This window comes from Leishmania donovani, chromosome 18 (genome assembly GCF_000227135.1).
Source record: "Leishmania donovani BPK282A1 complete genome, chromosome 18".
NCBI lineage: Eukaryota > Euglenozoa > Kinetoplastea > Trypanosomatida > Trypanosomatidae > Leishmania > Leishmania donovani.
This window is the reverse complement of record NC_018245.1, coordinates 123,053-145,650: the sequence shown is the minus strand read 5'-3', so window position 1 is coordinate 145,650 and position 22,598 is coordinate 123,053. Positions and strand designations below refer to the sequence as shown.

Here is a 22,598-nt window from a genome sequence, read left to right as displayed (position 1 = left end):
GCTCCCTCTCTCACGTGAGCTGCTCTTGTCGCTGTCTTTGCTGTTGCTGTTCACAGTTGGTGGAAGGTTGTTAACATTAACGAAAGGGGCGCTCTGTGCTTGCATGTCTGTGCCGTGATGGTAGCGGTGAGGCCCAACGACATGTCGGCGCGCACACGGGAGGCGCCGTCCCACGGGAAGACATCTACTGTGCAACGGATGGGGTGCGCATTCCCTCACGCCATGTGTCTGCTGATGTGCACCGATCCTGCCGTGGGATGGAGCCCTCCGCGCCATCGCTGCCCCGTTATTTCCTGTGGCTGTTTTCTCGTTGGGCGGTATGCATAATGTGAAGCACGCGTGCTGCCCCGCCCCACCCAACCGAACAATGGAAAGATGCCAAGGGCCGGTGCAGGGCGTGCACACAGGATGAGGGAGAACTGCATGTGGCGGAGCCACCGCGGCGGTCCAACCGCTCTATCTCTCTGCTGTTGCTTCTCTCTTGCCTCCCCGTCCCTATTTTTTCTTTTTGCCTTATTCACACCAGAGGTTCTGGTCGTTTCGCGCGAGTGTCGGGGGAGGGCTGGGGCTTGAGGCCCCACCCGCATCGATGTCCCTACTTCCGTTTTGCTGAGGACGTGTCGTTCTCGCTGCCGCCGGGTTTCAGTCGACGTAAACCTCTTGCATGCCTTTATTGCTTCTCATTCTCGTCTTTCTTTCTGCTGTGCGTGGGGGCAAGAGCGGGGAGGGGACTGTAGCGTTGCTGCTGCTCTCGCTTCGCTCTGTATCGCATCGACTCCATCGTCATCTGATGGCAGGCGGACGTGTAGGCAACCGGTGTTTTGGGTTCCACCTGTACTCTCTTGTGCTTTCTTCCTTATAATCTTCCAGTGAGTACATCCTCACTCACATACACAGTCACATCCACACGAGAGTAGGTTCATCTGCCACTGCAGTGCCGAGAAGCGATGCCGCCCAAGGCAACACTCCCGTCTTGTTCCCCATCCCGCGCTGTTGCGACGCGTCCTCAGCGCAGCTCTCTCATGGTTCGCGCCGGCGGCGGCGGAGCACCCCCATCTGTTGCTCAGCCCTCTCTTGCTCGCTGCAGTCTCACCACTGCAAAGAAAGCAGCGTCTACGCGTGATGGTGGCACCCTTTTTAGCGGCGGCGCACCAACATATGGCGAAATTGTCGAGTCGGACATGGTGCATGACGAGATCAGGGAGCTGAGCACCCAGGTGAAGTCCATGATCGCGCAGCACCTCCCTCGTGACGGTACGTCAAAGGAGCAGGTGATGTGGGGTGTGCGCCAGTTCGGTCCGTCGAAGGAATCGCGGCGCGTGCTGAACAAGGAGAACGATGCTGCGCGCCTGGCGTGGGAGACGGGCGTGTACTGCGTCTGGCGCTGCCGCGAGAAGCCGCGGCTGAGTGGGGCGAACGGGGACTTCTGCTGCCGCATCGGCTACCGACACGTTTGCTTCTGCGGCCACCCGCTCGCGGCGCACACCACGCCGGCCCGTGCCGCCAACTCTTCTGCCGCCGCGCAGGCGAGTCGTGGACGTGACGGGGAGGCTGTGGGGAACGACGGCGACAAGGGACACGCGCCTTCGTGTGGCTCCTCTACGGCACCTGCGACGGATGCGCAGCTGGCCCAGTGGAAGGGGCGTTGCGAGGAGGTCGGCTGCTCGTGTGCTCGGTACCGGTACGTGCCAAACACGCCGCTCGAGATTGGTGAGGGCTGGCTCACGCGGCGAGCGAACTGGAAGGCGTCAGAGTGGAGCGCCAAGTGCCGCTGCGGCCACGGCCACAAGGTGCACGATCCCAAGTCGATGCGGTGCAAGAGCTGCGGTGGCTGCTCCGGCTTCACATCCGCCTTTCTGTGCGTCGTTTGCGATCTACCATGGGAGGCGCACGATACAGTTTGGGAAAGCGAGGGAATGCGGGTAGGCGACGGCCATCCGGTCTGTGAAGCGTATGCGCCGTTGGCCGGCATCGACGGTGACGTCCGTGAGGCGGTGCTCACCGATGCGACCATGGGCGGCCGCATCGAACCGTCCGCTACGTACCTTGCCCTTAAGCAACGCTCCAGTGGTTCATGTGCTCTTGCGGACACGACGATGACGGCACCGACGGCCTCCAGCGCGCCCCGCAGTATTGCGGGCGGACGACCCTCCTCGACTGCCGCTGCAAAGAATCGGGAGGGAGGGTCTTCTGCAGGCGCGCTGCCCGCCATCACCGCCTCCCCTGCCGCTGATCCGATCCTTGACGCGGAGTATTGCCGCTTCTGCGCCACCGTCTACAAGCGTCCAGAGTCGAAGTTCTGTGCTCAGTGCGGCCAGCCACGCCCACAGCGGCCGGCCAACCTCCGGTAGTGCGGTTGGCACTTGACAGAAGCTGATGGGAGCTAGAGAGGAAGCCATGCGCGAGGCTGGTGGTGGGTCAAGGCCGTTACGCGTTCTCGCACCCAATTCTGCTCAGCTTCCGGCGTGTATCTTGCTATCTTGTGTGGCCGTGATTTTGGCCCGCATACGCGAGTATCCGCGTGCCCGTGATGTACAGTCGATTCTGCGTTCGTGCGCATCTCTCTTCAATTCGTGCTTGCGCAGCTGCTCTCCCCTCCTCCCTCCCCCGTCGCGGTAGCTTGCATCTCTCGCGCGATGACTGTCATTTCTGTTGCTTCGCTCCTTTAAGAGGGGGCGGCCCACGATACACGTGTGTGTCCAGCACGCCCCTCTCCGATCTCTTTATTTTGATTCGCACGTGTGCGCTCGCGTTTGCGTTGGCCAAATGTGCTGAGGTGCAGCACTGAGGATGTGCGTGCTTGTGCTAAGCGTGCTGTGTGCCTCTGTATGTGCTGGTGTGTGTGTGTGTGTGCATGCCTCTCACCTACTCAGTTGCATCCACCTTTCAGCTACATTTTAAGTGCCATTCTCTGCTGCTCGGTGCGGCGGTCGCTCTGTGAGTGCTCCTCCTCCTCTCTGAAATCACATCGATCCACCAGGTGCGCCTTTCAGATCTTGCGCTGTAAAATGGCAACTATCCTCTCTGTGTGCGTGTGTGCGCGGCTGCTTCGTACCATGAAAGAGAGAGGGCGATGCGTGCGTTGGACTTCAGAGAAGCTTCGCTTCTTCGGTCGTCTGCACGCACACACATCACACCACACACACACACACACATACACATACACACGGTCTCTCCCTGATTTGAAATCCGTCAGACCAAAGCGAGACACACGCACACACGCACACACCACTGCGTGGTGCGTGTGCGTTGTCGAAACAGTCTCGCTTCTTCTCATCTCGCGGGCCCTGACGTGCATGCTTCGATTTTGTGGCCTGCGTGTCATCGCCGCTCATCACGGACACTCGGCCTCTGCCCTCGTCTCCACCTCACCTCTCCTAAACACCCATGCTGGTATGTATATGCGCATTTGCATGTACACTGATCACCCATGGGTGCGCGCGTGTGCACTGACTGACCGAGGGACAACTTCCCTCTTCTTGTCCCGGTGCATCTCTACTACACAGTCGTGCGGCACCTCGCCAGGCGCATGTCCCCCCCCCCTTCCCCGTTCTCCGCACCAGCACCACCACACCTCCTCTCTGTTCTCGTTCTCTTAGTCCGGTCCCACCCCCTTTTTTGTTATATTCTCTCCGTCACCCCCGCACAAGCCCACGGTGAGTGACACGCGCATCCATATACACGAACGCGTGGGAGCCTGCCTGCGCCAAGCACCTACACACGCCACTCGCGCTGAAGCATCTGACGACGCGGCGCGGTGCTTGCTGCTGTAGACATCGCTGGTGATTGCCATTGGAAAAGCTGAACCGGGTCGCTGCTGTCTCCACTTCACGTGCCAGGCTAACGGAGTGCACACGGGTAAGCGAGCGGTTTGCTATCACAGCACTGCTACACCCATTGACATAGGGAGTTATAGGCACAAGCGAGAACAAGCCGAGTAATAAACAGCGTGCTGACGGACTAGGGGATGCGTGTGAGTGGAGTCGCACGGACCGGTCTTCGCCATGTCACCTGCTCGGTGGCCGGCCACGCTCTTGCATTCGGCGCCACAGCCGCTGTTGCGGCGTCTACCGCCCCGCTCCTGACGCAGGCCCGCTATGCGAGCAGCAAGAACCCGTACACGGTGCTCGGCATCAAGCAAGGTGCTGACAAGGCAGAAATCAAGAAGGCGTACCGTGTCCTGGCCCGCAAGCACCACCCTGATGCCCCGGGCGGCAGCGACGAAAGATTCCGTGAAGTGCAGGAGGCGTATGAGCAAATAAAAAGTGGGGTGTGGGTCCGAAAAGACCAGGAGGGCAGCGGCAGCGACGGCGCTGGCGGCAACGCGAACCGCTACAGCGGCTTCCGCTACACGACCCGCACGCACCACAAGAGCAAGGTCAGCTACGACCAATTTTACGAGGAGATGCACACGGGCCGGGTGAAGAAGGATCCGTTTGCGGACGACGACGAGGCAGAGGATCCGGCGGCGAAGGACCCGCGCCGAAACCCTTTCGCAATGAACGAGATCGCTTTCCAGGCGTGGCTGCGCTTTATCATTATGTGGTGTGTCGTCTTCTGTAGTCTTCGCCTTGTGCTTTTTTTGATGTTCCCACCCAAGTGGGAGAAGCCACAGCGCAAGCCACCACCGCGCGAGCTGCGTGGCCGCAAGCCGCCACCGCCGAAGCCACTAAGACTCTCCGAGGATGCGATTGTAGCGTAGTTATGGCTGGGCTATCCGTAGGGGGGGGGGCTTGTGGCTGTTTGTTTTGGAGCTGCTGCGGTACAGGCAGCGTTTCCATGTGCGTGTGTGCGTGTGACTGCGTGAGAGCGGCGCTCTAACCCGTACGCACGAAGCGATAGGTGAACGAATCCGCCACCTGGAGCTGGCGCCGCTGTCTCCGACCTGCGATTGGGCCTCATGTGCCAAGGGCGGCACTCGGTATGTGTTGCGTACGCCGCGCAGGTGCGTTCTAGTACACGCCACACTTTCCCCGGAACTCTCGTGCCTTTTTGTGGCGAAACAGTGAGCACGACGCTGTGCGCGCTCGGGTGCGCGCCATCGCTTCTCTCTCGCTCCCGCGGCGCCGCTCTCGGGCATTCTTGTTTTCGACCCTTTTTTCACCTTGACTCTTGCTGTCATTGCTGATGCGGTAGGGCGTGAATGTGCGTTTGTGTGCACGGGCTTGCTCCGGTGGTTTTCTTGTTCTCATCGGCCGTTCTACTCACATCAACGCTATCTTTTGGCGTTACTCTTGGTCGTGATGTCGCGTTGTCCTACGGTGCCTGTGTTAGTGTCTCTCTCTGTGCGTGTGGATGGATGGATGGATGTCTCCTCTCACATGTACACACAACGCTGTCCACTTGTCTATCTTGTGTTATTAACGCTTTTATGCACGCACTAACTCTCGCTTGATGCTCAGAGCGCATATGCGCATATAATAAATTGTGTGTGCGCTCACATGTAACCAAGGAGCCACGCCCAAGAGACTCTGCCGCAACGTCTTGGCACCTCTCTCTGTTTCTCCTTCTCTGTTCATGTGTCCACGACGTCTTACAGGCTCACAGACGTCGCCACGACGCGCACAGACAAGCATGCCTCTCAAGCAGAGCAGCCGGAATCGAAGGGGTGTTGCTCGAGAGCACGGCCATCGGGGGTGATGGTGGCCGTGGTGGTGGTGGAAGAAAGGGTCACGTGTCTGCCGTGCGACACCACCCACCTCGCTTTGAAGCGCATCGCCGTCGCGCGAGTCGGGGATGCTCTCTTGACCTGCGCTGGCATGCGCTGCATATGTGGCTCACGCTTTCCCCACCTTGTCCCTCTCTCTCTCTCACGCTCGCTCTTTCCTGCCTTGCTGGGCAACTGTGCCGACGGCTATCGAGTGAATACCTCGGCCTTCAGCCCAACTCTCCCCGCCGAACATTGCCGACGCGTGCTTGGAGAAGAACGTGAGGCACAGGGGACCACTGTTGCCGTGAACAGGACACCGGCACCTTCTCGCCTTCTACCCATAGCAAGCACAAACCTCTGCACGCCAAGGGGCACCCTTGTTGAAGCGATGCTGCGTCCAACATGCGCGCTGGCGGCGGCGGAGTTCAAGCAGAAGTCGCGCTGGTCCAGCGTGTGGCCGAACATGCGCTATGGCGCCATGTACCTCAACTACAGCGTTGGTCGTCAGCTGCCGATGAAGGGTGTGAACTGGGTAACGCGAGATTCTAACCGGCTCACGAACTTTGCTGCTCGCTACAGCAGCGTCATTGAAGACATCGATGTGAAGCGCAACGAGGAGGAGCTGAACATCCAGATGAGCGACGTGCGATGGAACGACCACCGCCGCATCTACTGGAAATGCTTCTTTTGTGGCTCGTCGTACCGCAAGAATGTCTCGGTGCGCACCAAGTTCCACGCTGGGTGCAACTTCTGCAAGGGCCGCTACGCCTCCGAGGTTCTGAGAGAGCAGACTCCGGTGGTGGCGCTGAGGGAAGCGCAGCCGGAGCTGTTCAAGGGCCTGGCTGAGAATGAGAAGAACGACAACATAGGCTCGCTGAGCGTGACGAGCAAGTTCCGTGCTGAGTGGAAGTGCCAGTCTTGCGGGCAGCCGTACCGCGCGACAATTCGCAGCCGCACCGGGCTCACAGAACCAGGGCAAGCGCCACTGCACCCACGCATCACGGAGTGGTCTGCACACTGCCCCGCGTGCGCGTGGCGGGCAAACATGACTACCATAGGCCTGAAAGCGCAGGAGGAGGGCCAGTACCTGGGTCTCGAGACCTCCTTGGCGGAGGCGACGAGCGCGGCAGCAGGCAAGCGGATCCCGCGTCGCAGGAAGCTGGTGACGTGAGGCGGCTGCAGAGGGCTTCTCTTTCTGGTCGACGACTGCTTGCGCGTACAAACGTAGTCACGCCTGGATAGATCTTGTGCTGCTTTTATGGGCGCGGTCGCTACGGTGTGCGTGTGCTGGATGTCTGATGCAATACCTGCATGTGTGTTGCTGTGCGTTTTATGCTGTGTGTGACTGTGGTGGCGGACGTCTCGTAACGCCTCTCTTGCTGTTGAACTCTTGTTCTGTCTTCTTCACCCTCCGCCCTTCCCCCGCCTTCTAGATTTTGATGGACAGGGAGGGAGTGTGGTGGTGGTGGCGAGGTGATAGCAGGACCCACGCGATGACGTTGCTGCCGCGCCATCTCTTGGTGCACACGGCGGCGCTGCTGCTGAGGTGCCGGGCCTGTTTCAGTTTATCAGCCGTGCCCCCTTTCTCCTTTCGCCGTTGCTCTCTCCCAAAACTCACCTCAACAAAGACGCTCACCGAGGTGCTGTGACTTACTGATGGAACGCCGTCGTCGTTGCCGTTGTCGCCGTCGTCTCTCTTGATCTCTATTTTTCGATTCTCTGCATTTCCTTTTTTGTTTCGCTGCATCTCCCACGACGCCCTCAACACCGCCGCCACTACACCGCTCTTCGCGTGTGCGCTCACGTGGCGGCTGCTAGTGCCGCGCTTAGAAGATCAGCAGCAACTCAGGGGTAACAGCACTGTGGTCGAGACTGCTGAGTGGCGCATGTGCGTGTGTTTCACAGACGCCCCACCACACTCTTCTTGACAGCCTTCGCTCATCCATCGTCAATATCGACGGCCATGTCGAATAGGTTCTTTCAGAAGTTTTACCTGCGGTGCGGCGACTGCTCGGCGATCCAGCGTAGTGCCCAGGGGTACAAGCCGATCGTCAACCCCATTCTCTTCAAGTCAGATGATCACTGCCGCAATTACCACGACGAACAGCGCCGCGCCGCCGGGTACTCTGGCATGCTGGTGACGTGCCGCTGTGATCGCTGCCAGCGCGTGCATTCTAACTGGAAGGTGCTTGATGCGCAGCAGTTCCTCGACGCAAAGATGCGCATGACGCCGGAGGAGCGCACTCAGCGCTTGTGGGCTTCCAAGTCGTAACAAGCAGAAGGGAGCAAATGAGGGCTGCGGCAGCACCGCTGCGGGCCACGCACTGCTGGCGGGATGTCGGGGAGATCGAGAGGCGCAAGAGTGCAGGGGAACGCCCCCTTTTCAACCCCCGATGCCCTATCCTTCGCGTCATCTCCGCACTTTGATGCTATTCTACAATGTCGTCGCTGCTGATGTTCAGACGGGATGCTCAGCGCTGCGTGTTACCGTCGATGCGTGATGCTCGCTGCTGCACTTCTGTTCTCCCCTCGATGCGTGCCGTCTTGGAGGAGGAGGGGGAGGGCTCGCTGTCTCGCTTGCGGTGGGACTGATTGTGCGAGAGCGTTGGAGGCGCGGGTGGTGGCGCGCACGTGTGTATGGTGAGGTTTCGCGCTTGGAGAAGGAAAGAAAGGGACGTGAGCGTGTCTGCGTTGGCTGTTGGCGAACCGCTTTTCTCGTTTCGCCGCTTGTTTTGTCGGCTCCCCTCGACCTCTCCCTCCTCCCCTCCATATCGGACGTGCAACGGTGCTTGGAAGGGTTCGACTGTTTCTTGCCGATGTAAAAGTCGTGCTCATACATACTGAAGGGGGGGGGTGCACGTTCACGCGATAACGCACATGGTGGTCACAAAGCATAGAGTGGGGGCAAGCCCTCTCTTAATCTATCATGCATGCGGCTATCGTTGCGCTCCAGACGCAGCCGCATATCCGCCGCTCTCCGGTTGTTTATCTGCAGCAGCACGCGCGACTGCAGCGAGCGTGCGTGGTTGCTGGTGACGTGAACGTGTGTGTGCGCGCACAGATCGCCTCAGCTCTTCCTTACCCCTCTGTCTTCATCCCGTCTCTTCTGCTTCGTTTTCCCTCGTTTCTCCACCCGCTGCGGCGGCTGCACGCGGCCCCGCCTCGTTGTTGTTGGTTGTTTGTTTCGCGTGCTTCCGCCACAACATCCACTAATGTGCATCCGCACACGCACCGCCCTACGCGCCCGCACATGACCTTACACCTTCGATACGGGAGCATCCAGGCCCATCGCTGGCACACAAACACACGTGCACGCGCGCACCGATTTTGTTCTCGCTTCAGCAGGCACCGCGCCCCTCTCTCTCTTCGTATTTCTTAAGTCTTCTGTAAACCTCTAACGGGCCAATATCACTTCCATCGCGACGGCATCGCTGAAAAGCACACACAGACACTGTGGAAGATCTCCACACACGGCAAGGTCTCGTCGCTCGCCTCCCTCTCCCCCCCTCTGAGTGTGTCACGAAGAGCGCAGTTGGTCGTGCCGGTAGTCAGCTGGCCTCACTCTGATTAACAACTAAACTTGCATCCCTTCCCACCTCTAACTAAGCCCTGTTCACAGCGAGAAAGAGCGAGCGTAAGCTGCTGTTTGGCGCGCCTTTAATCGCTACCCTTCACACGCCTCTCAAACACACACACACACACACACGCAGAGAGAGAGAGACCCTTCCCTGCGTTCTGGGCGCCCATCTCACATCCGTTCTCCATCCCCCCTCCCCCGCTATACGCTGTCGACCAGAGTGACGATGCGTACGTCCGACGCGCTCCTGCAGCAAATCGGCGCGACCTTTGCGGTGCACTACCACACCACACTCGTGAAAGCCCCGGAGACGTTGGCGGCCCTCTACACCCCCTCGGCGCATGTTGTGCACCGCTTCGAAAAGGCGAACGGCGCCGCCGAGCTATCCTCGCTGCTCACGTCCCTCACCGCTGAGGGCCTGACGGGAGTGAGGCTCGAGGACGTCATGGCCGTGCCGACCACCTCCGGCGCAATCAAGGTCACGATGAAGGGCCAGTTCGTCAGCGCCGACAACACGCAGTCCTTCACTCAGGAGGTGGAGCTGAGTGAGCTGGAGAAGAATACGTACGGCATCAAGAGCGATAAGCTGAGCTACTCGGCTGTTGGGCAGACGGCGTGGGCGGCCGAGACGCCGGTGCTGAAGGCGGCCGCGGAGCCGGCAGTGGCCCCTGCTGCTGCTGCAGGGGAGACGCCGGCTGCGGGCTCTGCGGCCCCTGCCAAGAGCGCCGATGTTTGTGAGACGGCAGCGCCCGCGCCTGCCGCTGACGCCACCGCCAACCCACCGGCGGACCAGGCGGCAGCGCGGGCCCCGGCGGCCAACAAGAAGCCGGCAAGCTTTGCAGAGGCGCTGCGCCTCAACAAAGCGAGTGAGGGCGCCCCCTTTTCCAACACGGCGGTGCGTGTGACGGACAAGGTGAAGGGCGCTGGGGAGAAGGGCACTGGCAAAGGTGCGAAGAAGGACAAGGCCGCCTCGCCCTCAGCGGCGTCTGCCAAGCCAAAACCGACCAAGAAAGCGCACAGCACGCCCGACTCGGTGATCTACTACGATATCATCCTGAAGGAGCTGCCAGCGTCGACGACGGAGGAGAAAGTGCGCGCTGTAGTGACGCCGGTAGCCGCTGTGAAACTTGTGAACATCGTCAAGAGCGAGAAGCGTCGCCGCAGCAAGGAGGCCGCGTCGGAGACGATTACGTTTGCCTTTGTGCAGCTGGAGCGCCCCGTTGACGCCGCTGCCACCTACGTGAAGAACGTCGTCGCGAAGCTGACGGAGATGAACAAGGAGATGCGCATAGAGGAGGTGCGTGAGAAGCCGGCCTCTGCTGGGGCTCGAAGGACGCGGGAGGGCGCTGCGGCGTTGCGGAAGAAGGAGGTGAAGGCATGAGTACCTGCTGCACGACAAGAGAATGCCTCTGTGCCAGGGTGTGTGATGCGCGGATGTGTTGTATGAAGGGCCCGGGCCTTTCTTGCCGTTTCGCCGTCGCACCTCCTTTTGTTTTTCTTTTGTGTGTTTCCTGCCTCTCTCTCCGCCATTCGTGGGCCCACGTGGGTGGTGTTGATGGTGTTGACGGCGGAGGCTGTGCATTAATGCCTTCTCGCTCTTGTTTTCTTTTTTTTTTTGCCTTTTATTTTTCACTAACGGTGCGTGTACGCTTGTGCTTCGTGCTTCCGCTTCTTCGTTTCTTGACACCCGTCCCCCTCTTGCCCCTGGCTCAGCGTTGCGCGTGTGGCCGTCTGCGCGCCCCCTCTCTGGCTCTTATAAGGTCTTGCGCGGTGATGTGTGCATGTGTGCCCCACCCCGTGTTGTGGCGGTTTTGTGTGCGGCATGGCGCGACGTTACTTGTTGTTGCTCTTCCGTGTCTCTTCATATGGCGTGGCCTTCCCTTCCCTGTGATGCAATGAACGAAAGGGACCAAGGAAAGGGCGAGCGCAACGCCGAGAAAAGATGGCCGGTCGTTTGGTTTCGCGTGTGCGCGCATGCGTGTGCCGGCGTGTACGTGTGCACGTGCACTTGTGTGTGTGTGTGATGTGCGCAAGGCAAGGACAGAGAACAGAAAAAAAATGGGGTGGTGCGGCGGCGATCATCGAATAACGTAAGGAGAGCAGCGTAAAAGCATCCAGCAAGTGTTAATATATGAGTAACCACAAAGCAGCGAAGAAAAAAGCGTTCACGTGATAAAACGAAAAACCAACCAGAGGAGGACGTGGAGGAGGCGTCTGCACGGTCGTGCGCATGTGCGTTATTGGGTGTATGGGATGCGCGTGCGAGGGAATGAATCGACCTGTCGATGCAGAACGGTGATGCGCCATCGCTATTCTTATTTTTTTTTCAGCGCCTCTCCATTCTTGTCCCTCTCCCTCACACCGTGTTCGTCTTTCGCGGACTGTTTCTCTCGTGCACCCGCTCCACCTTTTGCTAGCGCTGTGCAGATGGTCTTGACGTCTTTTTCATTCCGAGTGCAACCCACAGCATGAACGCACCCCGGTGCTGGTGCCTTTTCTATGAGCTTCACTGAAAAGGCTTGCAGCAGTGGCCGTCGCAGCGGACCGGAAATCGCTCGTCTGATGACTCAGGTCTTCCACGCCTTTTTTCGTTTGGATCCGGTCCTTTCACTTCACCACTCCCCTTGAACGCTCTTCTGTTTTCCGCACATCCGTGCTTCACCTCACCACTTGTCCGCTCCTTTACACAGCATGTGGATACGTCGCCGCGTACGAGCAGCGCCCTTCCCCATCTCCCCTCTACTGATGAGAAGGGGCTGTCACATTTGAAAGAAGCGACGAACCTCTTTCAACGAACGTCCCCTTTTTCCACAACAGACGTGCATCTTCACCCGCCAACGGACACTCGCGCAGTGATACGTGAGGCGCCAGTAAAGGAACGGAGCCAGAAGTCACTCTTCGGGCACAGCCCCCACCCCTGCTGCTTCGCTTCGCTACGCCTCCCCACTCCGAAAAAAAAGCGGCTGCGCCCCTACACACGGGAAAGCCGTGCGCAGTCCTCTCTTCGCTCTTCTTCCAACCAGACCCTCTGAGGAGACACCGACACACACAAACACACACACACACACACAGGGGGAGCGTGCCGTGACGATGAAGACCATTCGCACGATCGGCTTCACCGGCACTATCGCAAGTGGCAAGACTTCCCGCTGCAAGCACCTTCTGAAGGTGGCGGAGAGCTGGCAGCAGTCCATTGCTGCTGCCAAAGGTTCAGGGAAGAATAACGCGACTCCCTCAGCAGCCCTCGGCAGTGATAGAACGATGCGCCCGCAAGCTATCCCGTCTTCTTCGGCGCTGGCGGTTCACTACATCAATGCAGACCTTGTCGGTCACCACATCTACGAGCCTGGCAAGCCATGCTACTACGATTTGCTGCAGCACTTCGGCACCGCTATCCTGACCGCGCCGGCTCCGACTAAAGCAGCGAGTCAACAGACAGGGCCCCCGACCCAACGAATACAGGAGGGGGCCGGTCGAGGTTTTAGCGCCGCGGGGTCAGGAAAGGCGGAGCCATTTATTGATCGTCGTGTGCTGGGCCAAATCGTGTTTGCTGAGGAGCGCAAGCTGCAAGAGCTGAACTCGATCTGCTGGCCGTACATCACCGCCGCCATCAAAGACGAGCACGCCAAGGTGTATGCGAGTCTTAAAGCAGCATATCCGTCCCTTATGGGGTCGGCTGAGACCTTGTCCTCTGCCATACAGACGCCGACGATTGTTTCGCCGCCGTCCCCGTCACCTTCGACGTCGCCTGATGCCGCCGTCTTGGCAGCACCGGCCGTCGGGTTGGTCATTGTGGAGGCGGCTTTGCTCTGTGAGATGACGGAGGTACTGGAACTGACTACCGACCTCTGGATGACGCACTGCACCTCTGCAACGGCGGTGGATCGCGTTATGATGCGCAACCAAATCAGCCGTGAAGACGCCGAGCGGCGAGTGGCCAGCCAGCTCGATGTGGAGCGGAAGCTGCTCAAACTGCGCCACCTGCCTTATAAGGGCGACATCGAAGTCTTCGACACGACGCAGGTGAGCCTGGAGGAGGGACTCAAAGAAACGGAGGCTGCCTTCGAGCGATACTGGAGGAAGAAGATCGCAGTTCACCTATAACAGGTGTGCCGAAATGAAAGTGCTTCCTTCGCGAAGGCGTTTTACTGGATTTGCCGACGGACACAGCGGTAAAGTGCTTTTCCTGCACAGTCGCCCTTCCAGCCGTGACCCATGGACGGCGTCTTTCTCTCTCTGCCTTCTCTCCTCATGCATCTCTGTGCCATCGTGAACACATCTAAAGCATTTACTGTTCGGTACGCACACGCCGATACACATACAGGCGCCACGAGTGCTGCTATGGGCGCGGCACCACCACCTGCGCCCCCCCTCTCTTTACCTGCTTTTTGGCGATGCCGGCGCTATCGATTCTTCACACTCTCATTTTGTTTTTTCTAATGTGTTGGCGATGTGGTTTCCGTCAGCGTTGCTTGCGTGCGTGCGTCCTACTTTCCCTTCACGCGACGATGATGATGACGTTCTCTTTGCGCATCTCAACTCTTCTTGTGCGTCATGGTTCCCTCATGTTCCCTTTTCTTTTTCTCCCCGTCCAAATGCTGCTACAGGTTGGCGTGTCTACGGCACGTGACTGCAGAGGCGGTCTGTGCGTAGGGTGGGTTGGTGGTGTACTGGTGGCCGCGAGCAGGCGTGCATATTCTCTCTGTCGCCTGCTTTCTTTTTTTTTTTGTTGTTGATGCCCCCCTCCCTTTCCGCTGCTGTTGTTAGCAATTCTCCACCTGACGCGGACGTCCCTCCCTGTGCCCCTCGTACCTCTTGTGAGTTGATGTGCCGTACACACACACAACCGTCATTTGCTAACTGTGACTCCTCCCATCCGCACCAGCCGCGCCATCACCGTGCTAGTGCACCAACCCTCCTTCCTCCTCCCTTCTGTGGTGTGGCCGTCCACAACTCCTCCTTGTGCCATGTGCGACCGTCGTGACACCCGCAGTGAGGAGAGTGCAACCGAGCAAGCGCAAAACGCAAAGCAAGAAAGGCAGACGCGCGCCCACGCGCTGGAATGCGTGGCTATACGGCCATTCGCACACATCGATACGGAGAACACAGATGGTATCGCCGCCCCCCTGCCAACACGGGTATGAGTCGTTGACTCATCGGAACCCCCTAAAGCTTCCTCCCTTTCCTCTCATTCGTTCGTCGGCATCATCGCAGTGCCATCCAGCGCGCGCGCGAGGTCGTTGGAAGAAACTCAGACTCCCTCCCTTGTATTTCATGTCCCTTCTGCTCTTGGCGTTTTTTCGGTGCTCTGACCCTGCCAAGGTTCATGGAATTGGTGCGCGGCCGCAGCACTGACCCCCCTCCTGCATTTTAGTCGTTGGCTCTCTCTCTCATTTGTTTTTTTTTTGCCCGAACGCGCGTGTGTGTGTGTGTTCCTTGCGGCTCTGCCTGTATGCCGGCGAAGGCACGCTGTCACTCTTTCTCCACCAGTCTCTGTGGTTGCCTGCAGCGAAAAACACACGCCCGCTCCCTCGCGACTTTCCTTTCACCGTCGATAGACATCCCCATCAGCCACTTTCCCTTCTCTCTCGCTCACTCGCTCTCTTGCCGTTGTATCCGTGATCGCTGGCCATGAGCGCGCCCGCGAGTGTGGAGGCGCTGCGGCGGCAGCTGCAGGCGGAGCAAGACGCGCACGCAGCGACCATGGCGCAGCTGCAGGAGCAAACGCGCACATTCCAGGCAGTGCTGGCGGAGCAGCAGGAGGCCTTCACAGACCTCATCACCCGTGTAACGGAGCTTCGCGTGGCGAAGGGCGAGTGCATGGCTGCGCAAGTAGCCGGTCGCACACAGCACATGACCTTCAATACCGGCTCTGCCCTGCTTGACGGCTTCTTGTACAGTCTGCATGCGAAGCTGGAGGATCCAGAGATGTCGGTCGCCACCTCCGTTCTCCAGAAGCTCGAGAACGCCGCGCTGGAAGCGCTCACGCCGTACGGGCCGGGGCGCGTGTCTGCCCTCTTAACCAGTAACGCCTCTGCTGTGCGCACGACGGGCCTCCTCGTGCTGTTCCCCAATGACGTGCGTGGCGTGCGACAGTGGGCGCGGAAGCACCTGAGCAGCTGTGCTTCCTGCGCCGCTCGACAGGCGCAGCTGCCGGCGTGGACGCCGTACCGCTACGACAGCAAAGGGACCGGCTTCGCTGCAGCCCCCAACCTTCGAGCGATTCCGAACAAGAACTACCACCACGTCGCCATCTCCCTTTTGCAGGAGCGCAGCATAGCGGACCGGATGGACACCGAGAACCAGCTCGTCATCATGCGCGCCACGGCGCTTGTGCGCGTGCAGTCAGCGCAGACAGGACAGCCGCTAGCAGATTCGGCGACTACATGTGCGCAGATGACCAGCAGTCTGCAGGCCTTCTTGGCAGAAACGATGACGGAGCTCCGCAGCAACATCAGTGTTTCTGCTCCGTGGAGCACCGGCGCCAACCCGAACAGCGAGCTCTCTGCAGCCATCGAAATCCTTCTCCACATGGTTGAACCAAGCGTGCAGGTGCGGCCCATGCAGCAAGTCGCCGTCAACTCCACTGGTGCCTCGTGCACCCTTGTGGAGATTGAGGCGACGGTGAGTGTGCCGCTTCACGTCTCGGCACTGGCGCCGCTGCTTCGCTTGATGGATGACCCGGCGCAGCGCGGCTATGTGATTCAGCAAGTTCTCACGCCGCTGGCGCGCCGCATTGGTGACGCTCTCGGCGACGGCGACTTGGCCGCCCACTACACGTCGACGGGTCTGCGGTTTGCTGAAGCGCTGTATCACATTGCCGTGCATCAGGGCCTCGTGGAAACCGACGGGTCGCCTACCGGAAAATCCAGCACGAATCCTTCGTCGAGGTCGTCTCCAGGTGGCAAGGACGGGAAGAGCAAGACACTGGAGCAGCTCTACCTCATTCTCCAGGCGCTGGCGGTCTTTGGCACCAGCGTCGATGTGGAGGTGATCACGCCACACGTGCCGGCAGGCCAGCCGGAGTCGAAACAGGATGCAAAGAGGGCGGCATTGCGCCTCGCTCGTGCTCTGCTGCGGCAGTTTGCGGCCCCGAACCCACACGTGGTGCCTCGAGGCGACGATGTAGACACCGTAAACATGACCATCAAGGTTTCGCGTGCCCCGACGACCTTCCTGGAGGTTCTCAATCGCGCCTTCAGCAGCAACCACCGCCTCCCTCCCACCTCACGCAGCACCGCGCTTGACGCATTCATGTCGCCCAAGTCGAAGATCAGCCTGGGGTTGAAGCTGTTCAGAGAGCTTGTGGTGGAAGTCTATCGGCCCTATCACCCCTGCACGGGCATTGTCTTGGCGGCAGAGAACGGTGTGGGTGGTCGCCCTCGTGCGCCGCCATGCGTGCCGGTCATCGACCTTCCTGTGGACGTGGTGGAGGCGAATGTGCGTGTTGCAGCGTACGTCGAGCAGCGCCTGCAGCAGCTAAACGAGATAGAGGCGTCAGATGTCGTTGCAGCGGAGGGCCGACTTGAGCGGGAAGGTAAGGCTTTCGTGCAGCGGGTGGCGTCCACGCTGCAGCAGGCGGCGCCGGCGGAGCGACTATGCAGGCAGTGGACTGCTGCGCAGATCACGGTAAACGAGGTGTCGAAAGTGCGCGTGGATGCCTTGGTGCCGTTTGCGATGACGGAGGTGGACGCTCGATCAGCGACGAAGCCGCTGCTATACCTGCACGTTGTCTACAGCAGCTAGGCATGAGGGTACCAACTTCACAAAGAAAAAGAATGAGTGAAGCTAAGCTGCGAGGAGGCCAGAGAGAGAGAGCGTGGGCGTCAGAGAGCAACACGCGCGTCTTGCGTTGCCCAGCGTCTTGCCGCTGCTTCAGATGGTGGCCGTTCGACAAAGGCCATGGGCTTGCGTGGTGGTCATGCGCCCCTTCCCTTTCCTTTTTCGTTTTAAATCGCGAAACCACTGTGATGCACGGCGTTCCGCACTGATGGGCGCTGATCTCTGCTCTTGCCCTCTTCCCTGAAAACCCCTCTCCCCCCAAAAAAAAAAATGAAAACAACGCAAGACAACAAAGACGCCCATGGCTGTTTGTGTGTACCGATCGGCTCGTGTGCGTTTTTCCCCATCCCCTCCCCTCCTCCGTCCCCGCCCCCACCACACACGAGCTAGTGAAGGTGGTGGTGGCTGTTCAACACGGCGCACGCAAGCGCTGCTCATCTATATATATTTTTTGTCTCTTCCTCGCCGTTCTCTGCCGCGCATGCGCTGAACCCACCGCCGCCGTCCTCGCCCCTTCAGCCATGACGGCTTCTGCACCGCTTCCTATCCCTACCTTCGGTCTCTGCTCTTGGTGCAGCAGTGCGTGCGCGCCCCATGCCGATGTGTAGACTCCCCTGCACAGCGGCGTTGTCTTCGTTATCCTCTGTTTGCTGCTTTGAGTCCCTCATGACAGAGGAGGGAGACACACCTCCGCGCGTGGCATCTCAGGGCCCAGCGGCCCCGCACCCTCTGTGTGGGTGGAGGAGGCCAAAGCAGCCCTCCTATATCCCTGCCAAATGCCGAACCACTTGAGGTGGTGACCGGGTCAGGTGCCTACGACGTATGGGGGGAGGCGAGTGCGATGCATCCCTGCTGATGTGGGCGGCCGTGCCCTGGACGGCGTGGCGTCGGGGCGACCTGCGACTGTGAACAGGTCTGTGCCCATCCACGTGATGGGCGTTCATCTTTTTTTCTCCTTTGGCTTGCGTTTTTTAGGCGTGACGCGGTTCGATGCTATCGTGGTATATTGCATACGTGACTACCCTCACCCGTGCTACCTTCCATCCTTGCCGCTGGCCTCCTCTTTCTCTGTTCCCAAGTATCTCTCTTGCCTTGTGCCGGTGCTGTGCTGCAAGCAGACGCACGGGCGCTCCGCCACACGAGAGAAAGGCACAGAGAGAGACCTATACAGGAGCTGGCAAAGAGGCGCACGGGGAGTATGGCATAGGTGACCGTGAAAAGGAAAAGGAACGAAATTTGAAAAGCTGAGAGCGACTCTCCTGTCTCCGCCCACCTCGTGACGACTTGTCTTTCCCTCTTTCTACAAACAAGTTAGCGCTTGCGAGCCACGCCAGAGAAAGACGAAGGGGGCCTCAGGCGTATGTCGGTGCGCTCACTCACTACCACTGCACACCTGTCTGTATGCCTTGTGTGCGCGTGTGCCACATGGGACGTCCTCCTCCTCCTGTGGGCGTGCATGCCATCGGTTTCTGATTCTGTTATGCTCCTTTCGGGTGTTTCGTTTATTCCGTGACTTTCCGCTGCCTCCTTCACCTCGCCCTCCATCTGTTGACTTTGCCGCTGCTTCACGCCGCGGCTGAGATCACTTGGTTGCACAGCGAATCGAGAAATAACCAAGCAACAGCAAAAATCGATCTTTTCAGTGCAGCCTGTCTAGTACCTTCCCCCCGTCATCCCCCTCCCCCTTCTCCAGCCCCCCTCCTCTCACATTTGTGCGCACGTTGGTGATTCACTCCATTTACTTTGCTCTCCCGGCCTCGCCCACCCGAGGCAGTCACCCACAAACGCACACACAGATAGACAGTCTACAACTGAATCGCCTCACGCCCTCACGATATACCCCCTCTCCCTCCTGCGGTGGACACTCTTCCCTGTGTTTTCTCCATCGCGCCTCGTTCTCGAGGTGTAACGGACTCGTCTTCTCCAGGAGCACCTGTGGCGTTGGGACCGCCGGCAGCACGATTCGGCTTGCGCGTTTTTTCCCCTTTTTTTTCTGCTGAGAAACAGAAAGAGAGGCTGACATCCTTCCTTCCTCTCCTCCGTGTGCGTTCGTGTGTGTGTGTGTCGTTGGGCGTCTCTTCCCGTTCCTCGCCTCACCGGCTTCTTGTTTTGCGTGTGACGCGGGACAGAACCAGACGAGTGCGAGAGAGAGACACACACGGTCGCGACGAATACAGCCACGCACTCGAAGACAGTGTGTTGGGACAGCAGAGAGAAGCGCGGAACAGAAGAGCGAAAAGGAAAGTGTCTCTCGCCACCAAGCGGAGCTCATTACGCGTACACCGTTTTGATACACACGCACATACGCGGCATATCCCACCCAACGCCCATCTCCGTGAACGAAAACGAGGAGCGGCGCTGACAGTGCAGCGTCTCATCGTTTTCTTTGTTTTTTTTTTTTCATCTCTCCGTTCCCCTCCCTCCCCCTCCGAGCACCACCGTGCGCTCTCTTTGTCTGCTATACAGACTCGCTCTTGTCTTTGTCTTGCGCTCCCCTCGCTGGTTCTCTCTGTGAGCCGCCGCCGCCGCAGCAGCCCTGCCTCTCCGGCTCGGCCTACGTCTGCCTGTGCGTCTGTGTAGGTGTGAGGTGGTGCGCCATCCATCATCTTTCTTTCCGCCACACCTCTCTCCCTTGTCCTTTAGTTGTGTGTGGTGTGTGCTCTCGCCTCTTCTCTCTTCGTCGATTTCTCGTGTTCGTGCCCGTGCATCTGCGAGTGGCAGGCAGCTCGTCTCTCTCTCTCTCCCACCCCACCGCACATCTTCTGCACTTTCGCCTTGCTTTTCTCGCGTGCGTTGCGCATGTGAAGTGCGCTAGTTTGTAAGATTGTGTGTGTGCGCGCGCCTCGGCAGCATCTCTTCCCACCAACTTCCTTCTGCGTTGGTGTTTTCTAGCGCTGTCTGCGTTCCTATCTCGCTCTCTCTCGCTCTCGCTCTGTTCGCGTGCGCGCGTCACCGTGTCCGTGCGCCGTCGCTGTTTTTTTTTTTTTCCAGGGTGTTTCTGATCTCCCCTTCCATTTCTTTGCTTCTCCGCCTTACTTGTGTGCTCCCACTACGCCGTCCTTCTTCGAGAAGCTCACCACCAAGTTCAGCCCCAGTAACAAGAAAAAAGGAAACACCACCTCGTCATCCAGTCACACCCGAGACAACATGTCGCTCAACGCTGCCGATGCCGCGGACGAACGAAGTCGCAAGGAGATGGACCGGTTCCAGGTGGAGCGCATGGCTGGGCAGGGTACATTCGGCACAGTGCAACTAGGGAAGGAGAAGTCGACAGGCATGAGCGTGGCGATCAAAAAGGTTATCCAAGACCCGCGCTTCCGCAACCGCGAGCTGCAGATCATGCAGGACCTCGCCGTGCTGCACCACCCCAACATCGTCCAGCTCCAGAGCTACTTCTACACCCTGGGTGAGCGCGACCGCCGCGACATCTACCTCAATGTCGTGATGGAGTACGTGCCGGATACGCTGCACCGCTGCTGCCGCAACTACTACCGCCGTCAAGTGGCGCCACCGCCGATCCTGATCAAGGTCTTTCTTTTTCAGCTGATCCGAAGTATCGGGTGCTTGCACCTGCCCTCCGTAAACGTGTGCCACCGCGACATCAAGCCACACAACGTGCTCGTTAACGAGGCGGACGGCACACTGAAGCTGTGCGATTTTGGCAGTGCGAAGAAACTCTCGCCGTCGGAGCCGAACGTGGCATACATCTGCTCTCGTTACTACCGAGCCCCTGAGCTCATCTTCGGTAACCAGCACTACACGACCTCGGTCGACATCTGGTCGGTGGGGTGTATCTTTGCTGAGATGATGCTTGGCGAGCCCATCTTCCGCGGCGACAACAGCGCCGGCCAGCTGCACGAAATTGTGCGCGTGCTCGGCTGCCCCTCGCGCGAGGTGCTGCGTAAGCTGAATCCGTCGCACACGGACGTGGATCTATACAATAGCAAGGGCATCCCGTGGAGCAACGTTTTCTGTGATCATTCGCTGAAGGACGCCAAGGAGGCGTACGATCTTCTTAGTGCGCTGCTGCAGTACTTGCCGGAGGATCGCATGAAGCCTTACGAAGCACTGTGCCATCCGTACTTTGACGAGCTTCACGACTCCGCCACGAAGCTGCCGAATAACAAGGATCTCCCGGAAGACCTCTTCCGCTTCCTGCCGAGCGAGATCGAGGTCATGAGCGAAGCGCAGAAGGCCAAGCTGGTTCGCAAGTAGAGGGGAGGGGCGAAGCGAGGTGGATGGAGGGAGCCGGTCGCACGGCTGTGCCAAAGACGCAGAAGAAGCGTGATGACGGCAGAGCGCCCTTGCAGCGGGCCCGAAGAAACAAAGGATGACAGAGGGGAAGCGTCATGTCAGCGGTGCGGAGAGTGGCGCAGCGGCCAACAGAGCGGGAGAAGCCGGTAGACAATGACTGAGACCGTTGTGGTGGTGAGGAGAGCAGCTGGAGCTTCCTCTTCAGCGCCTTTTTGTTATTGTTGTTGTTGCGTGGGATGCCTCTGCATCCCTCGGCGGCTCCTCCGCCTCTACCCTGCTCGATGACTCACAGATGCGGCTGAGAGGCTCTTGCTTATGAGTGCTGATGCTGTAGCGATGCGACACGCCCAAAGTATCGCCTCCTCTGCTTGGTGTGTTTCGTTCAAACATGCGCACATACCCATGCCCTCCTTTTTTTTCCGTGAAGGGTGAAGTCTGCGTCTGTATGATTGTCGAGGCAGTTGCAGGTGACCTCTTTCCCTCTCTCTATATAGTTTTTCCTTTTTATATCTCGATCGAGTGGCCGAGTGCGTGTGCGTGTGTGTGTGCTTGTGTGCGCTCACCGCTCTCCGTCTCTCTCTTCCTCTACCTCTTCCTTCCCCATTCCTAAGATGCCGAGGTGCACCTGCGCATGCGCGCGGGTGTGTACACACGCCCTGTTCCCACATCTCCGGCCGTCTATTTCGGCGTCTCTCCTGTGATGTGCGTGCCGGTTGAATTTTCAGAATGGCTTTCTTCTTCACCTGTAGCGTGGCATGACTCTTGCGCACATAGGCAATGCACACGACTGCGCACGCGCCGTCTGTGTTCCCGGCGCAACGCGCTTCCCGTGCACGCGTGGGCTTCCGTTGTCTTTGTTCTCGTGCCCGGATGATTGCGATGACGGACGAAAACCACGAAGGGGAAAACGCAGCGGCGAAAAGAAGGCCGTGAGTCAGGCGTTCCTGTGTGGCGTGGCGCTGTCCACGGAGAGCGGGGAGACGGATGAGGTCTTATGGGCGTGTGAGCACACGTGTGAGTGCGCCTCATCAACGACCCTCTCTGCCTCTTCCTCGTGGCTTTTCAGTGGTGCGATCGTCATCGCTTCGAACCCTTTCACGAGGGGTCACGGACAGAGGACATGCACACAGCCACACAGCCGCACATCACAGCCCTCTCTCTCGAGTAGAAAATACGAAGCACGTTGTATGGCGGCTCTACTTTTCGGATACACGATATATATATATATATATATTACATGAAAGGCGAGCAGCTGTGAAAAGGGGTCAGCCCAGAACAAGAGACAAAATCTTTTCTCTCAACGGCAGCACTGCGAAGTATCGAAGCGAGAGCGAG

General features: G+C 59.0%; 8 protein-coding genes across 8 annotated transcripts; all 8 read left to right on the top strand.

Annotated features, from left to right (window-relative positions):
- Positions 1-1,181: 1,181 nt before the first annotated feature.
- Positions 1,182-2,351, top strand: LDBPK_180340 (hypothetical protein, conserved; the record flags this gene model as incomplete). The annotated part of the gene is made up of 1 exon (XM_003860000.1): positions 1,182-2,351. One exon carries the CDS (start codon positions 1,182-1,184, stop codon positions 2,349-2,351), a length of 1,170 nt encoding a protein of 389 aa, XP_003860048.1.
- Positions 2,352-3,967: 1,616 nt separating this feature from the next.
- Positions 3,968-4,702, top strand: LDBPK_180330 (hypothetical protein, conserved; the record flags this gene model as incomplete). The annotated part of the gene is made up of 1 exon (XM_003859999.1): positions 3,968-4,702. One exon carries the CDS (start codon positions 3,968-3,970, stop codon positions 4,700-4,702), a length of 735 nt encoding a protein of 244 aa, XP_003860047.1.
- Positions 4,703-6,038: 1,336 nt separating this feature from the next.
- On the top strand, positions 6,039-6,821 carry LDBPK_180320 (hypothetical protein, conserved; the record flags this gene model as incomplete). Its single annotated transcript, XM_003859998.1, has 1 exon — positions 6,039-6,821. The coding sequence occupies one exon, from the start codon at positions 6,039-6,041 to the stop codon at positions 6,819-6,821; it is 783 nt and encodes a 260-aa protein (XP_003860046.1).
- A 792-nt stretch (positions 6,822-7,613) lies between these two features.
- Positions 7,614-7,922, top strand: LDBPK_180310 (hypothetical protein, conserved; the record flags this gene model as incomplete). The annotated part of the gene is made up of 1 exon (XM_003859997.1): positions 7,614-7,922. One exon carries the CDS (start codon positions 7,614-7,616, stop codon positions 7,920-7,922), a length of 309 nt encoding a protein of 102 aa, XP_003860045.1.
- Positions 7,923-9,453: 1,531 nt separating this feature from the next.
- LDBPK_180300 (hypothetical protein, conserved) lies at positions 9,454-10,608 on the top strand (the record flags this gene model as incomplete). Its single annotated transcript, XM_003859996.1, has 1 exon — positions 9,454-10,608. The coding sequence occupies one exon, from the start codon at positions 9,454-9,456 to the stop codon at positions 10,606-10,608; it is 1,155 nt and encodes a 384-aa protein (XP_003860044.1).
- A 1,709-nt stretch (positions 10,609-12,317) lies between these two features.
- Positions 12,318-13,331, top strand: LDBPK_180290 (hypothetical protein, conserved; the record flags this gene model as incomplete). The annotated part of the gene is made up of 1 exon (XM_003859995.1): positions 12,318-13,331. The coding sequence occupies one exon, from the start codon at positions 12,318-12,320 to the stop codon at positions 13,329-13,331; it is 1,014 nt and encodes a 337-aa protein (XP_003860043.1).
- A 1,527-nt stretch (positions 13,332-14,858) lies between these two features.
- LDBPK_180280 (hypothetical protein, conserved) lies at positions 14,859-16,973 on the top strand (the record flags this gene model as incomplete). The annotated part of the gene is made up of 1 exon (XM_003859994.1): positions 14,859-16,973. One exon carries the CDS (start codon positions 14,859-14,861, stop codon positions 16,971-16,973), a length of 2,115 nt encoding a protein of 704 aa, XP_003860042.1.
- Positions 16,974-20,156: 3,183 nt separating this feature from the next.
- Positions 20,157-21,224, top strand: LDBPK_180270 (protein kinase, putative; the record flags this gene model as incomplete). Its single annotated transcript, XM_003859993.1, has 1 exon — positions 20,157-21,224. One exon carries the CDS (start codon positions 20,157-20,159, stop codon positions 21,222-21,224), a length of 1,068 nt encoding a protein of 355 aa, XP_003860041.1.
- Positions 21,225-22,598: the final 1,374 nt, after the last annotated feature.